This window comes from Cebidichthys violaceus, unplaced genomic scaffold (assembly GCF_023349555.1).
Source record: "Cebidichthys violaceus isolate CVI_PGR_0920_01 unplaced genomic scaffold, fCebVio1.0.p SCAF_75, whole genome shotgun sequence".
In the NCBI taxonomy this organism is placed as follows: domain Eukaryota; kingdom Metazoa; phylum Chordata; class Actinopteri; order Perciformes; family Stichaeidae; genus Cebidichthys; species Cebidichthys violaceus.
In genome coordinates this window covers 426,342-443,702 of record NW_027176959.1, presented here as the reverse complement: position 1 = coordinate 443,702, position 17,361 = coordinate 426,342, and the positions used below count along the sequence as shown (strand labels likewise).

The following is a 17,361-nucleotide window of genomic DNA, read 5'->3' as shown; positions in this document are numbered from 1 at the left end:
TAGTTTCACTTCAAAATGTTTACACACGGCTGAACACAGCTTAAAGAAAACCTGTCCCGTCTGCCCTCCTCCGTCTGTCAGTGACGGTGCGTTCAGGGACTCGGACAGAAGGACACAGAGAAACCTCCGCCCATAAAAAGGGTGCAAGTCCAAAGACGAGGACTTTGCGCTAAAGGCAGGGCTGGACAAAACGACGACCACGACCACCACTGTAAAGGATTTTGGGGGATTTATTAGCAGAAATGGATTCTAGTGTAGCGACGGAGCGCCACGCATCACGCCGTGTAAACCACGCCCACCGGAGGGGGAAACCTTTGGCCCCACAATATGTAAGCAAGGGCTGAAACGTTTAGAAAAAGCCTGTAGCTACCTGAAAACTATAGATTCCAGCTCGTCAGAGGACCATTTTAACTACAATGATGAAGGGACACGTTAGCAAGCTTATTGTTTTCCCCTCTAGTGTTAAGCCTTAATGAGGCATTCAAATGCGACCGGAATGAAAAGGTTTTCATTAAAATCGCATCACAGAGGGGATTTAGTTAAAAGCAGCATCCAGATGTTCCTCCTCCGCCCCAAATATTTCAGCGTGACGCTGAAGCCGACTGATGCTCTCAACCTCAGCTGCAGATTAATAAATGCTCAAACGAGTCGGGAGAAATATTACGTATCGTCGGTTAAAACCTGCTGACGATGACGAATTAAGGACAAACGGCTGAGTCCCTTTCCAGACTCCTCCCCTAACGGCTTTCTTCTCGCTCGCGTTGCGTTGCAGTGGCAGCTGGAAAGAGAAGAAGTTTAAGCCCTACAACTTCGAGGCCATGGGCGTGGCCCCGGACTGCGGCCACATGCACCCGCTGATGAAGGTGCGAACACAGTTCAGGCAGATCTTCCTGGAGATGGGGTGAGCGAGAGGCTGTAAATATCAAAACACACACACACACACACACACACACACACTAATAAATAAATCACACGAACACTCTGCTTCCCGTAGCTTCACGGAGATGCCGACCAACAACTTCATAGAGAGCTCTTTCTGGAACTTCGACTCCCTGTTCCAGCCTCAGCAGCACCCGGCCAGAGACCAGCACGACACCTTCTTCCTGTCCGGTGAGGCTCCGTTTTCTCTCTCTGTGTCCAAGTCACCATTGATGGTCATTTACACCGAAACGTGTTGTCGTTTTCTTCCCCAGACCCAGCGCTCGCCCATGAGTTCCCTCAGGACTACCTGGAGAGGGTGAAGAAGGTCCACTCAGAGGGAGGCTACGGCTCACAAGGGTGAGACACCATCAGGAGTCCAATTTAGAAAGGGAAGAACCGCCACCTGTTCATGTGGATGTCCAGTCGGTGTTGATGGTGTGAAATACAGTTTTTAAGCAGCTTTTGATACATCATTAAAACTTCAAATTTTTCAATAGAAATGTTATCTTTTATTTCATAACATAACCTCAATTGTATGTTGTTGTTTGTAAGGATCATCGATGATCTGCGATCGGGATTGGAAGCATATGATCGTGATCTCTAGAAGTTATATTCGCTCCCTTTTTTGTTCTGTGTTGATCCGATCCGTGACTCGAAACCCGAGATGCAATACGTTTCTCAGTCAACACAACCCTGGTAAAGGGCTTTCATCGCCTCGATCGACTACATTGACCACTGATCCGACATCCACATGACATGCGGCCGCTTTTCTCTTTTAAACGGCTTTCCACACAGCCTGTGACTGCTCATCTAACGCGCTGCTGTGTTTCAGGTACAAATACGACTGGAAGATCGAGGAGGCTCAGAAGAACATCCTCCGCACTCACACCACGGCCGTCAGCGCACGCATGCTGTACAAACTGGCTCAGCAGGCGAGTCGCACACGAAGCACACGCACTCGGTTTATAACGGCCGCGAAGTCACTGCGGACTTTTTAAACCAGGCCCCCGGCCCGGCTGCTTCACATACACGGCTTGGCAAGTTCCCAAAAATAGATACTAATAGGATTGAATTCTTCCACCGTGTTGTGAAAAAGGTGGCTACAGAGCAGCTTCTTTCCCCAACTCGTCCTCCGTTCACCATTGAGATGAAGTAGTTTCTGTTTTAAGCAGGAATCTACGTTGTTTTTGTTTTTTTTACTGTGGACAGCAGCACAGTTTAAACTAAGATGTTCACCAATCACGTTGAGGCGTCCGCACACTTCTGTACGCGTGACGCCCTTCTCTCCCTCCACCAGGAGAAGTTCACCCCCGTCAAGTATTTCTCCATCGACCGCGTGTTCAGGAACGAGACGCTGGACGCCACACATCTGGCCGAGTTCCACCAGATCGAGGGCGTGGTGGCCGACCACGGGCTCACACTGGGGGACCTCATGGGCACGCTGCACGAGTTCTTCACCAAGCTGGGTGAGGGGGGGGGGCGAGGGGGCTGAGAACTACATTGTTTTACTAGAGGCATGAAACGCCTTTGCTGATTGTCGTCTGCCTTTTTCTTTTTTCACGCCAAACTAATCCGGTTTTCTTTTCTAGGAATTACCAAACTGCGCTTCAAGCCCGCCTACAACCCGTACACAGAGCCCAGCATGGAGGTGTTCAGCTACCATGAAGGTAAAGTGCTCCACAGCAGTGTGTGTATATATAAAAATATATATATATATATATATTCAAACATGAGTTAAAATGTCTTAAGCTAAATGTCCCCGAGCTGTCGTCCATTTGACGAAGTGAAATTCTTCGTTGCTCCACAACTACCTGAGACAGCAGCTAAATCCAATCATGACTGAGGAAAAGCCCCCAACTAAACACCTGCTAATGCTAACTAGCTTAGCAGATCACAAGGTCACAGTAGCTGCAGTCTCTGCTTCTGACTCTTGCTTCTACTACTACTACTGCTGCTGCTGCTGTCGATGTGTTGTATTGATTTAAATACGAGTAGACAAACAGAAAGACATCGAGTAAAACAGAAGTCTAATTAGTCCCTATGACAGACGACACAGACTGTAAATGATCAATGTAAAAGTAGTTACAATAAATACCACATTCTGTGAAGGTGATCACAGGTGGTGTGCACTCTGAGTGTTTTTAGGAACATTGTAGGTTTGGGTTGAATAATCTGTTATTTTATCTGTTACAGCCTGAAAACCTTTAATCCCGGTTTCTCAACATCTCCCTGCCTTTCATAGGACCGTTGTGTTTTTGTGGTTCGTGTCTAATTTGAGTGTAAATGAAAGTCTCTCTCCGTTCACTCAGGACTGAAGAAGTGGGTGGAGGTGGGGAACTCCGGGGTCTTCAGACCAGAGATGCTGCTGCCCATGGGTCTCCCTGAGGACGTGTCTGTAATCGCCTGGGGGCTGTCTCTGGAGAGGTGAACACACACACACACTCTCACACACACACACTCACTCACTCAAAACTGACCCGGTCTTTATTTTACAGTCGGGTCAACAGGAGCACATCTGCATGTCTGTACAGACTTCAGCTCGATGTTAATCTCATTCCGTTGGAGGATTAAAGGTGTGCGTCTTCAGTGCTCTCGCTGTGTGGCCACAGAGCTCCCGTCTGTCTGACCCACATCTCACATGTTCAGGGTTATTCCTGCTTAGAAACTATTTAAAATGTACTATTTATTCAAATGATTTCATATCCTGAGTTTGAGCTGTCCTGTGTCTTTGCTCTGACACATGAGACCTGGATTAGGACACAACACAAACCACTTTGGCCTCTGTTACGTCTGCGTTTACACGTAACAACAACAACAACAACAACAACAACAACAACAACAGCTTCTCCTCTGACCCGCAGGCCCACCATGATCAAATACGGCATCAACAACATCAGGGAGCTGGTGGGACACAAGGTGAACCTGCAGATGGTCTACGACAGCCCCTTATGTCGACTGGAGTCCTGAGGTCCCCCCACACCTCGTCTCCACGCCTCACCCCAGTTGCTGCTCCCGGTCTGAGCTCGGCTGGTTGAACCCGGTTGGTTTTGTTTTCCCCCTAAACTCTTGAGACAGACCACAGGAAGCTGTTTTAAGGCCTTTTAACACACAGGAGCAGCGTCTGTATGAACTTATGACTGGACATCACATCAGTGTGAGAACAGCTTCTTCTTCTCTCCTTTACATCACCGTGCTCCAGTTTCTACTTGTACATGAAAAAAGGGTTCAATAAAATACTTTTTCAACGTACCAGTACAACCCGACTTGTGTGTTTGTTGTCGTAAACGTGACGCATTTATGATCTGAGGTTCTCTACGACTTTAAGAAAATGAAAGTTACATTATATTTCCCACCTCCTGTCTGACTTGGTTCTGTAAGGTTGGACCGGCCTCCTCACCTCGCTGCCCTGTGACCGAGAAGAAGGTTTGAACCCTCAAAAGAGTCTCCTTAGAGCTCGGTGGAAAAGCTCATTTCTGCGATTAGCTGCGATGCTAGACGGCTAGCTTGCTGACGTGTGTTTTTGGCCCAGGTGTATTTAATAACAGTAATGATGGTTGGGTTCTGTCTCAGTGGAACAGCTTCTCGTTATCAAGCACCTCCTACCGCAAGAACAAAACGGTTCTAACGGAGTGAGGATTTAAATTCAGGTTTTGTAGCTGCTGGTGTGTTTATCACGAACAGCAGCAGACACCAGGATGTAAGTATCTGCACAACACCCGATGTAGAAAACAGTGTATAATGTGAATGGACCTTGATTTGATATATTTAGAATATCTGTAAGGTTTCTTAGAATGTGAATCTTCAATGTCTCCAAACCACCCAGATCGCAAATGTATGATTCAAACGTCCTGATTTGTGGATTCGCGCTGATTTACAAATGCATATTATGGGGCGTTTTTGTATCCAGTTGCGTCGTAGGTTTGTCGCGTCTGCGATGGAAAAGAAGCTGCGGCTGTGTTTGGGATTGTGGGATTACAGTTGATCTTCACACCTTTAACAACCTTACGTCCGGTAGCGTTTGTCTCCCTGAGTTTCCACACCGGGCCCCCGTGTTTACATGTAAAGAGCCGCTTCTTGGAAATCCTGTGAATTTAGTTCATTTTAGCTGCGTTTGATCCCCATGGTAACCCTGAGTCCCCTGTAAATGACTTTCTTTTTTTTTTTTTTTTAATTATGCAATCTCATTCTATAACCACATGTTGAAAGCAATTCATCTCATTTCCTATGAAGGCGCCCTGTGAAGTTTTCAGAGACGTTCAGCGCTGAAATGAACTTCCTAATCTCTCGCTGGGAGAACGGACCACATGACATCAGCAGGAGTTGTTCACTTTCTGGGTTCAGTTTGGCTGCAAAGGATCAAAACTACCAAGAATATTTGACCTCTGATTCCAAAAAAAAAAAAAATATTACTAAACGCAAGTAGACCATGCCACTGTTTTGGATTTAAAATATAACATTGGCTGCTTTTATTTAAATTATGAACTAAATTCCAAACAAACCGAAGCTGCAACATAAACTGTGATTTAACTTAAGTGATTTATTAATAATAAATTGACGTCTGAGAATAGAAGTTGCTGTGAGCTTGTTCTAAATGAGAAAATTAACACAATTTCCCAGCATGCCACATAATGTGTAGTTATGTGGCATGCTGGGGGGGAATCCCTGAGTGCGTGTGACGCCTGCAGGTAAAGGCTGCGGGATTAAGTCGTGTTTTGTACTTGTTGAATTGCTGGAACTCCGTTAAGTCTTCGTCTTAAGCTAATCCTTTGGTACCTTGAAATAACATTTTACTCTGCAGCGTGGGAGACAGCCAGCTGGTTGGTTGACAGCCCGGACACGGCTTTGTTGACTCTGATCATGTCGAAAGCCTCCGCCAAACAGTCCGATCTGCTTTTTACATGAGCAACAGAAAACAACACCAGTAAGATCCGTAAATAGGACACACTTTATACTCTGAGAGAAAGAAAACATCTATGAACATAATCTAACAGCTTCTCTGTGAGACTCAGGCACGCAGAGACAATGTCCAGTGACCTCCGGTAATACCTTCTGTCCTTGGGTTCCCCTTCTCAGGGGGTCTGACTTCTCTGTTGACATGATGTGTGAGACACTCTCCAGTCACGCTGCGTAATTCTGAGAAATCATTCGCATGGAAGAAGGAATCTTACCGGCCTCCTCGGTTACGCATTAAAAGTCACATCTGCTTGTGTTTTATGTGCGCTGTCGGTTCCAACGCCTCATCCTCAAGGCTGTTCGCGATCACGGGGTCAGATGCTGAAGTCCCGGACCGGCCCCGGGCTGTTGGAGAACGCCAGCGAGCTGTAGCTCGTTGGGCTGTGCGTGTGCGGGAAGAAAGAGGGGATGTAGGGGATGGCGGCCAGCAGGATGGGGCTGACCTGGGGGCTCTCGGTCTGGGGCAGAGGGATGACCACGTCGTCCTGGTCCCACACGTGGAAGGCGTTGTGGGCGAATGGGTGCACTGGAGGGGGGTGGCTGGAGGCCATGGCCTGGCGGTTGTTTTCCTTCTCCTTCTCTTCGTCACCGGTCGGGCCCAACACACACTCTAAATAAGACAGACAGGGATCCAATTGTTGGAGAGAATTGTTTTATATTTAAAGTTAACGATATGCGTTTGATAAAAAAAAAAAGATATTCACAATAATGAATCCACTGTAACGCCTGAACACTAAGCGTTTTAAAGTAGTTACAACAATTAGCAAGCGGGCAGATGAGTTCAAACTTTAGCTCAACGTAATGAATAAAATAGCTGATTGTGTAATTAAATGGCGGTGTAGCGTTAGCTAAAACTGAGCAGCTGAAATAGTTAACTTAAAGCGGCGAGTAAACGGTTGAGCTAAGTTAGTTAAATGGTGAAAAAGCTGCTAAAATGAATGGGTGAACAATGATAATAATAGTGATGCATAACATCCAGTTCAAGCTCAAATGAACATGTTAATAAAGGGTTCTTCTTTGTGGGAGCATGTGATTAGACCTGATCTTGAGTAACCTTTGACCTTAACGTCACATTATGATCATATTGATCACCAACAGCTCGGCTACCGAAGCCTCGTATGAGATATTAATACAGAAATCCATACATTTCACTCTATGTTAAATACTTGACTTAAAAACTCTTAATTTACATCTTACACTTTTAATTTCCGGGAAGCGATTACCTGCTATGTCGATAGCCAGATCCTTGATGAGATGTCCCACGATGGCATAGGCGACACCAACGACTACCAGCACCGCCATGAGCACATACACCACCGCCTTGGGCAGAGGGACGAGGTCCTTCACTGCGGGCTTGTACTGCCTGTACAGAGGCTCTTCTGTGGGCGGTAGTAGCGCGTAACCCTTCGCTGAAAGGGTGAAGTTCAAGCCGGGTATTACGCCGTCCATGATTAGGGACGTGTTATTCCAACCGAGAGCGACTTTCTTTTTCGTCTCCTTCCTCCTCACTCGGACCTGGACGGAGTCATGAGAGTGATGGTCATGGGAAAATGGGAAATTCCTGCAAAGAAAAACAAGAGAAAACGTGTAAAAAAAAGACAAAAAAGGAACGTGGGTCACAGCTTTTAATACTTTGAACTTCATTTCTAACCTTATTTCGAAGCTACAAATCCATCCAGACGTGTGAGTGAATGCTAATTCTCGGTTCCACTGACTCCTAAGAGTTCAGCGGGTGAGTTGCTCGTGTTCCTCGTCTGATGCGTTCAGCGCGCGAGCCGCCTCTGTCCTTGGTGCTGAAATGAAGCGCGCGCCCTTCTCTCCGGCGGGTATGAACTCGTCAGCTCCGCCCACTCGGGCGACTCGTCTGCTTCGAAGTCTGTCCTCAAGGACAGGTTCGCGCGCCGCTGTCGTCGTGTCCTTAATTCCCCCAAATACCGAGAAATCACCTCGTAGGAAAATCAATCAGGCCCTTTGTTTCCGATGCGTAGAGGAGCTGTTAGAGCCGGTCCAAGCCGGTTAGTGAGTTTGCATTGACCTTGTTTTGTAGTTGGGGATGTCTTGTCAAATGTTTTTTTAATTTATTTAATTTTAATTTTTACTTTATATTTAATTTTTTACATTTTTAACAAAATAGAACAGTCCCTGACATAAGTCCTCCAAAACAAGGCACGTGGTAAAATAATAACAGCAGTAATAATAGTCATAGTAATTTAGCAAGTAGTGAACACATATCTAGATATAAATATTAAACATATAAATATACAACATATAAATATACAACATATACATACATACATACATACATACATACATACATACATACATACACAAAAAGAATATTAATTAAAAAGAATATTAATAAGAGGTAAAAAAAAAAAAATATATATATATATATATATATACTGTATGTCTATATATATATATATATATATATATATATATATATATATATACTGTGTATATATATATACAGTATATATATATATATATATATATACTAATTTAATTAATTTAAATTAAGTAAATAAATAAACACAAATAATGACAGAAACAGACGTGGTATTTGTATATTTGGGATGAACATTTTTTCCCGTTGCAGTGTTGCAAACAAATGGGACAAACTGGCAGAAATGCATCCAGGGACGGGACCCACCACCGGAGGCAGGACCTGTTGGTGCATCAAGGGGCAGGATGAGACCCTATGTTAGACCCTGCCTGGCACCACATTGGGCAGACCTGGACCGCCACTGGGGGTGGACCAACCAACGCTTTTGTCGCCAAAGTCATGGTGAGATCCACCGGTGGGGGCAGCTGACATGAGATGCGCTCAAAGATCTTCTTCACAACATCTGGGCAGGTGAGGACTTATCTGTGGATACGTTCTAATCACAGATCCCACTGACATTAGAGTTCCTACTGGTCAAGAACCAGGATTCAGTGACCAAACAGTTAGTCAGTTAAATTCAGATAATAATCAGTCAGTTGTAATGCAGCCTTTAGGAAACGACGCCATTCTGTTTTACTAGTCATCCAAATCCCAGATAATGGTCTAAAGCAGGGGTCGGTAACCTTAGGCCCTCAGGCCGCCATTGGCAGCTTAACCTAAAGCCCACTAGTAGTAAGTGAGAGCTTTTTGTTGAACTCATCCATATACCAAACAACGTCTTTCACAGCCATTGACAGTTGTGCGACCTGCTATTTACAGTAGTTTGATGCTCCCCCCCCCCCTCAAAGCAGCTTTCCGTGAAGCCCCGCCCTGCGCTGCCTCTGATTGGCTAGCACCGGTTGCCTTCTTTGCAGAATTGAAGTTTATTGCCGTTTGAACAAGTTCGGTTGGTACGATTAATGATTTCAACTCCGACGTGGGAGTTCTCATAAAGATGGCAGCATTCTCGTTTTAAAGTGCTCTCATATATAATTACTACGTCCTGATTATGGGAGAAAAATGTTTTTCCTAAAAACGTTGCAATGCACGTTGCTTGGATTGGAATTTTGACATCATAATCCAACTTGGCCTGAATGTTGATTATGACACATTTAAAAATGGCGCTTCGTATCACTAAGGTCGCCGACCCCTGGTCTAAAGTGTATGACTGGGCTAACAGACAACCCCATTGATGATGTCACCTTTGGATAATTTAGAGTTTGTGGTTTACCTCGCATGTCTCTGGACAGAAGGAGGACCAGGAGGAGGACCAGGAACCTTGAGGTTTCCTTTGGTAACTGCTGACCCACCCTGCCCACCACATCCAGGACCAAGTCACACCAGGAAGTAAGATCTACGTCCAAATCATCTGCATCCACTAAGCCCTTAAATTTAAACTGAAGATGTGCCTTAGGTTATAATCCAGATGATTATTTAAGGTGAAAAGAATTCTAATTATTGGAGAATTAGACGGCCATAGACACTGTTGATGTCTGGATGAGAGGCTATGAGAGAGTCTCTCTCTCTGACAGATGAGAGGCCGTAGGTCCAAAAAAAGTAAATAATGGAAAAAAGCTATTTCCTTATGTAAGCTCCATGAACACGCCATCGCATACGACCGGGGATTTGCCGGCTCTTTTAGTTCACTTCCACTTAAAAGTGGCAGACATGCGATGAAGCGCAGAGGACGGAGGTCTTTATCTCATCCCTCACGCCCTGATGGATTTACAGAGAACCAGAGACACAAACAGATTATCTGCTCGGTGACGTGATCATGCTGTGAGGGTTCAGGGACGTGAAGTGAGGTTAGAGACGGAGGGAGCAGGGATGTCAGCGAGAGATGAAAAGGGCAAAGTGCGTCTGTGTTCAAGCACTCGCCACGTGTCGGCGTCTATAAAAAATGTCTGTTATGTTTTACATTTAACAACAGTTTGAGGCCCAACAAATCACACAATATTTCAAAATAAAACAAGTGAAACTTAAAGAAAAGTCCTGACACTTTAGTACAAATCTGTGTAGTTATTGCTTTATGTCAGAATTACAACTTCTTTTAGACAGAATTATGACACTTCAAGACAGTTTAAAGATTCTTTGAAAGGAATTTTCACTTTATAAGTCAAAAAATGATGAGATCATAGTACGTGACAATTGAGACTATTTAAGACAAAATTATCAGATATGCCAAAATTTTGATTTAAATGGATCTTAACTTCTCAGAGGGATTCATTTCAATTAATAAAACTGTTTGAGGCTCCAAAGAACAGAGAAAAGTCCAAAATATGAATACAAAGCAGATCCTCCCTCATTAATAGTCTCACAACCCCTCGTATTCATGTCGTACTGAGAGTGAACTAACAGCTGGCTGGAGGGGTGTGGCCTACCATATCAAACTCACACACTCCATAAACTTACATAACTTTGATTCATTTACGCTCTGATCTCCATCCTTGACCCCTGGCAGATGATGCAGCGCTACGACATCTCAGAGACAAAATAGCTCCCAGTAGTACGTGATCTGTAGAGAAACGCTTCACATGCAGTTTGAAACAGGTGGCATTTAAACGTTTACCTTTTTATAATAGCAGTATCATGTTAAAGTAACCAGCAGCAACTCTAGAACGGGACCTCATTCACAACCGTCAATGCTTCACGACAGGAACGTCCATGAAAGACTGTACAATGACTTTGTCGCTACAATGGTGCATTATGGGAGCTGAGGAAACACCTCATAGGGTTGTGATGAAGAGTAGAAAAATAGCCCTTTTTTTTTTTTGAGTTGGAAAAATCAACTTCTGAATTAATCACACTTCAAGTCCGCAAGTTCCGACACACTTAAATAACGACTTGTTCTTTCTCTCAAAATAAAGCACTCAAATATATATATATATATATCCTATTAAGCCTGAGTGAAAACAAACATCGTCACGATCCAGATGGGAACTCATGAGTTGACATGCGAGTTTCATTTCTGCCAGCTGTTGTTTGGCGGGATGAGGTCGGCACTATTTGCCCACAGTGAAGGACTGCAGTCCTGTGATGGCTCTGCCCAGGATCAGGGCGTGGATGTCATGGGTACCTGGAGGAGGAGACGGACCGTGATCAAATCAAAGAAATTGCATATCGTTGCATAATCTGCTCAAAAGCGGACTATAACCCAAACACATTGGCATTATCCCACGTTATTGTGTGCGTGAGCATTTCTCATCTCACCTTCGTACGTGTTGACAGCCTCCAGGTTCATGACGTGGCGGATGATGTGGTACTCGTCGGCGATGCCGTTTCCTCCCAGCATGTCTCTGGCCTGCCTGGCGATGTCGAGGCTTTTACCGCAGCTGTTCCTCTTCAGCATGGAGATCATCTCCGGAGCCGCTCTGTGAAGAGAACAACCGCCGTTAGTCCGGCGTCAACCGCTCCGGTCCCGGCTGAACTATTCTAACTACAGACTACTTCTCTCAGGATGAATTTGAATAACTGTGGTGATCACTTTAACCCTTCATCTAGCGCCATCATCTGGTCACATTTTCAGTTTCCAGCACTTTTGCTTTCTGACAAAATACCTGCAAAACTTACAAATCCCATCAGCCTCAGATGCACTTTATGTTTAGTTGTATCTGCAATGCCTGTACTCGACACCAAAAAGAGACACAGTAGCCTATCAAACTATTTCATGACCCTGATGAGAACCAAAGGAGAAAATACTTCTTCCTCCTCCTCCTCCTGAAAGAGGTGAGACCCGTCTAATACACCTCCTTCAGAGGACGAAGTCGTCTTTACCTTTTAGCATCGATGAGTCTTCCCAGCTGCAGACAGGCCTGCAGGCCGACGGTGATCTCCGTCAGCATGTCGGCCATTTTCTTCTGCATCAGCTGATTCCTGGCCAGCGGCACGCCAAACTGGATTCTGGTGTAGACGACAACAACGACGGCGTGTTAGCCACGTGTTTGTTAAGAAACAAACTGAAAAGTGAAAAAGAAAAGTCATTTTGACCAAACAAAATGTGACGTCACAGAGACAACGGGGACGTCCGACCTGTCGAGTGTGTACTGTCGAGCCGCATGGAAGCAGAACTCGGCAGCACCCAGAGCGCCCCAGGCGATGCCGTAGCGAGCGTTGTTCAGGCAGCCGAAGGGACCCTGGAAGCAGCAGCAATGGGAGTAAAACACTGAGAGAAAAGGCGTAAAGTTGCTTAACCATGTTCCACAAACTCATCGCTACCACAACCGGACTGTCTCCGCTCCACTCACCGCGAGGCCGGAGACGTGGGGCAGCAGGTTCTCCTCGGGCACCTCCACCTCGTCCATGACGATCATGCCGGTGGCGGAGGCTCTCAGGGAGAACTTGCCCTCGATCTTGGGCGTCGTCAGGCCCTTCATGCCGCGCTCCAAGATGAAGCCGCGGACCTTCCCGTCGTCGCACTTGGCCCAGACGACGGCGATGTCCGCCACCGGGGAGTTGGTGATCCTGAGGGCGGAGGCAAAGGGAGCGTTAGGGAGGAGCACTGGGAGGCCTGACTTTACCCATACAAAGTAAACCACATTGATCTGAACTGCAGCTATAACAGTGAGTACTTTACAGCTGTACTGTAATCTAATATTTATTCTAATAACCTTATTTACTTGTATGAAGTTCTAAATTTATAAAAAAAAAAAAAAAAAAAAACTACAACCACCGTTCATCAAATACTACCCTAGTAAACCCTGGAAGAAAGTTTCATTCAGTACTAAAACTGTGAAGAGCTCCACCGTGTGGCCAACTACTGTCATAGAACACAACTAAAGACTTGAGATTTTAAACAATTGATCAGATGACTAGAAAAACAAAACTAATAAAACCCATCAGTCAGCGTTTGCTCTTGTGTAAATACACCCGATATTAACATCAGATACTGAATGCAACCGAGTCAATACAGACATATAAAATCAGCTCTTCCCTATTATCAGACGCATCGCACTGTTTTCTCCATTAAAACATTCACTTGGGTGTTAATAACACTAAAGTCATCAGAGTCTGTAGTGGTTTAACAGACTAACCAGGCACTGGTTGACAATATATTTCAGACTTCTCCCTTCAATCAGAAAGCACAATAAGAGCTGTTAATGTAACGTCGTGAGTAAAACTGTGCGATAAGTCCAAACCCTGCGATGACAATAAAATCCTGACAAGTTTATCCTCCAATGAGATGCTCAAGAAACATCTGGTATTGATTGCTTGTGATGGTATCTGTTAGAGTTCACCGTTACTCACCAGGTCTTAGAGCCGGTGAGGGAGTAGGTGCGACTGGACGGATTGAACTTGGCTCTGGTTTCCATGCCGCTCGGGTCGCTGCCGTGGTTTGGCTCCGTCAAGCCGAAGCAGCCGAGGATCTCCCCCCGAGCTGGGAGAGACAGAGGGGAGTAAACCAAGAGCTCAGTCACTCGTCACCGGGTTTTGTTACGCATTCATATCCGCGGCTGCCGTTTCCTCCTCTCACCCAGCTTGGGGAGGTACTTCTGTTTCTGCTCCTCGGTGCCGTAGGCGTTAATCGGGTGCATGACCAGCGACGACTGCACGCTCATGACGGAGCGATAGCCGCTGTCCACGGCCTCCACCTCTCTGGCGATCAAACCGTAGGCCACGTAGCTCGTCCCGGCACAGCCGTAGCCTTCAAGGTGACACACGGGGAGAGGAGTTATTGCGGTCAAGCATCAAATTCAAGATCAAAGAATCAAAGCGAGTCAGTGAAGTCAGGTTTAATGGGCTGAAAAACTGCCATCAGAGACTGAACAAACAAAACACACAGGGCCGCTGTGCACATGGCCAAAGTCCAACTCAGACAGTCACACAAGTAGAAATAGACAGTTTATAGTTCAACAATAAACACATTTATTGTCCATTGTGTTGACAGCCTGTAAAATAAAGCAGACTCACCTTTAATGGTCGGGCCCAGGACCCCCATCTCTCCCATCTCTGACACTATCTCTCTGTGGAACACTGAAGGGAATGACACAAGCAGCGGTCATGTGACGTTATTTCAACTAAGAGTGTGTCGACAGACTGACAAAGTGGTGATATAATGCAGTACACATCGGATCAAATATCAAGGTCTCATTCGGTCTCGCACCTTCATTTCTGTTCGCCATGACGATGCGAGGCATGAGCTTCTCTTGGCAGTAGGTCCGGAAGGAGTCTCTGATCATGACCTCGTCCTCCGTCAGAAGGCCCTCCAGGTTCAGGGCGTCGCGCCAGTTGAACTGGACCTTCGCTGTCAAGACATTTAGAAGAGGGACAGTTCAGAAACTTTTTTCAACCGCGGATAAAAAAAAAAAAACACGCTGTGGTGAGAGCCTTAAATTCAAATGTCGGACAACGATTTCAGAGACAAGGAGCTGTTAACACCTACGTGTTTTAGACTTCGCCTCAACCTTCTCGGCATCTGTGGAAGATTCAAACCAGAAAAATGATTATGACGCAAGAAATGATATAGCACCTTTCCCCTGAAAATCTAAAATAGTTAAGGAACTACAAATCCCATGTAGTATAATTACAGCACATTTACTACTGTCTAAGGTGACTTTAGTTACTTCACATTTTGTAATAATTATACACACTTCTTTAACTCTTTTTCAAACTAGACTGCAATGTGTCAAATGTAGGTTAGAATTAGCTACCTAGCTTTCCCTGTGGGTGTCAAATAATAGTTTAAGTCAGAAACAAAGAAACAGTAAAAAAACTACAAAATGCAATTAATCTACCAGGTTAATTTCACCATTGCCATTCATGTTTACAGACATCAGCTGTAGCCTCACTGCTGTTCACTTTCTGAAATGTGATTTTGAACACCCCACACACACACACACACGCACACACATACACGCGCGCGCGCGCACACACACACACACACACACACACACACACACACACACACACACACACACCACTGTCTGCATTGTAATTGTAAGGGACTGCAGCTGAACGCTCCAAAACCTGTGCAAATTACAGTGAAGCCACCCGGATGGAAAGCCTTGGTGTCACGGCACGTACCACATCTGGCAGCCGCTGCAGTTCCCTGTGCTCTGGAGGCTGAGATGACGGCACACCTGTGAGGGTTCGCCAAGAGACGACACAGGGCGCTTCTCAACGCCATGATGAAGAGGAGTCTATTAAAAGGAAAAAGTCCACATTTCATTCACATCCATTAAACTGGCAACTTGAAGTGCTGAACGGTCAACCATGTAGCTCGCAGTGAAAGTGATGGCAGTGACTGCTAACGGTCAGTGTAGCTGACTGTCAGAGACTGAAGTATAACAGTAACATTGTTCACTGTATTGTGTCACGGCGGCTAAGCTATCATAGCTCACCTAACGTGAACCTGTGTGTTTAGTGACGTAACTGTAGCTACAAGCTAACAGCGCTAGCTAGTAGCTCGGGCGTAAACGACGTGACGTCCGTACGACCACGGTAACAATGTAACAATGTGCTGTGTGAGCGCTGCGCGTTGAGAATAGCAGTAAAACACGTGCTGCCAGTCGTTCAAGGAGCGTTTACCTGTGTGAAGTGGGACGACGGTCCGTGTCCTGGCTTCCCTGTTTTGCCACCGAGGTTGATGGCGCACTCACTGAACGTCAAAACACAACCCGACGTCATCACGTAAAGCACGCCAAGCTGGACGTGCCACCATGTGCCAGAGATTAAACCACGACCAACTGTTGTTTATTTTTCACACACCCAATCGTGTTCTCTATGCGAAAGCAGAACTGCAACTAAAATATTGAGACGGTGACATCACCATTATGAATGAACTAAGTGTCCGTGGCCGTCCATCATCATCATCATCGAAGATGGCTGCCTTTAGGGGAAAACTTCAGCAACTGCAGACGACTGTGATTGGCTCATTGGCAGGAGGAGTGGACACTTGTGGCTGTGTGGGCTGTAATCATGTTTCAGTTCCCAGAATAATAAAGGGCCAAGGGAGGTTGACAGTTGCTGCCAATTTCCCAATAAGTTCAGCCGTCCCTCCAGTCCTCACAGCAGACACAGTTGTTCTCACACCAGCGCTCCTCTCTGCTGGGAGACGTTGACACGCTGTAGTCTTATCATTGACAGAGCTACTCAAGGACAAGTTGTCTGAAACTTTTTAAAGTTTCTGTGCAGGAGGACAACTCTATTTTTGCAATTCAGCCATTTTCCATAAGTGCAAGCATGACATAACAAAACCAGAAGGGTGCAGCATTCAATAAACAAACCTCCTCGAAAAAAATGTTTTGCTCCACCATATTAATCTGACAGCAATAGTTGCTCCTGCAACTATTACAACTACTACAGCATGATACATTACACTGCCTCCATCTGTACCAGCTACAACACGTAGCTTACATATTCAAGGGAATATGCAGCAGTTTAGTGACTTAGTATTGCAACTCAGTAAAGTTATCAACCATACTTTTTGGATTATTGTTAAAGTCAAAGCAGCAGAGCCTGAGATATCTTGACTTTCACCCTCAAAGTTCCTGCAGTAAACACACACTCCTATTTTACATGAATGAACAGACAGAATGTACTCTGCTCTCATTACGGTGTCCTGGGAGCTTGTTGTTGGCAGCACACAGTCTATAGTTCCATATTTATCACGTTTTATATGAAACATTAAATGTGTTGAAATCACGTCTTCATGTAGACCACATTTCACCGACAGCGTAATATGACTTTGGAGAAATAAGTTCACAGTAACCATGATTATCTCTCTTTCAACCTACAGCTGAACAAACCATCAACATTTTAAAACAAATTGGTGTTTTGTGACACGTTGACGTTGTAACCGCATTCAAGCCGGTTGAAAAGACGGTGAAAATAGGTCTTAGACGTTCACACTAAATATGCAACACAGTGGTGTTTTTACTGCCTGGTCTGTCAAACTCCACGACCCCAGTTTGTTGTCACCGAGCCTATGATGACATCACGAGGGTTATTTTTTCAGACGGCTCCCTCCAGAGCCACAGAAGACGTTATACAACTGATTTCACAGTTTTAATATGAGGCTACTCTCTGTGAGGAAACTGCACTTGATATGAAATATTGGTGGCTTG

General features: G+C 45.3%; 3 protein-coding genes across 3 annotated transcripts in view; 1 reads left to right on the top strand and 2 right to left on the bottom strand.

Annotated features, from left to right (window-relative positions):
- Positions 1-4,170, top strand: part of farsa (phenylalanyl-tRNA synthetase subunit alpha) — a 7,562-nt gene extending 3,392 nt beyond the window's left edge. Inside the window, exons 6-13 of the mRNA XM_068737052.1 lie at positions 773-901; positions 995-1,110; positions 1,194-1,278; positions 1,754-1,853; positions 2,219-2,387; positions 2,511-2,588; positions 3,231-3,345; positions 3,783-4,170. Coding sequence (XP_068593153.1) covers positions 773-901; positions 995-1,110; positions 1,194-1,278; positions 1,754-1,853; positions 2,219-2,387; positions 2,511-2,588; positions 3,231-3,345; positions 3,783-3,888 — 898 coding nt within the window. The 3' untranslated portion in view covers positions 3,889-4,170. The remainder of the gene's footprint in view (positions 1-772; positions 902-994; positions 1,111-1,193; positions 1,279-1,753; positions 1,854-2,218; positions 2,388-2,510; positions 2,589-3,230; positions 3,346-3,782) is intronic.
- A 1,784-nt stretch (positions 4,171-5,954) lies between these two features.
- LOC137892127 (small integral membrane protein 44-like) lies at positions 5,955-7,614 on the bottom strand. The gene is made up of 3 exons (XM_068737055.1): positions 7,526-7,614; positions 7,098-7,435; positions 5,955-6,484 (listed from the first exon to the last, which is right to left on the bottom strand). Exons 2-3 carry the CDS (start codon positions 7,321-7,323, stop codon positions 6,189-6,191), a joined length of 522 nt encoding a protein of 173 aa, XP_068593156.1. The 5' UTR covers positions 7,324-7,435; positions 7,526-7,614; the 3' UTR covers positions 5,955-6,188.
- Positions 7,615-10,309: 2,695 nt separating this feature from the next.
- On the bottom strand, positions 10,310-15,970 carry LOC137892122 (glutaryl-CoA dehydrogenase, mitochondrial-like). The gene is made up of 12 exons (XM_068737049.1): positions 15,824-15,970; positions 15,320-15,435; positions 14,679-14,711; positions 14,400-14,540; positions 14,207-14,269; positions 13,770-13,940; positions 13,544-13,673; positions 12,544-12,760; positions 12,329-12,432; positions 12,074-12,199; positions 11,510-11,670; positions 10,310-11,375 (listed from the first exon to the last, which is right to left on the bottom strand). Exons 2-12 carry the CDS (start codon positions 15,420-15,422, stop codon positions 11,302-11,304), a joined length of 1,323 nt encoding a protein of 440 aa, XP_068593150.1. The 5' UTR covers positions 15,423-15,435; positions 15,824-15,970; the 3' UTR covers positions 10,310-11,301.
- Positions 15,971-17,361: the final 1,391 nt, after the last annotated feature.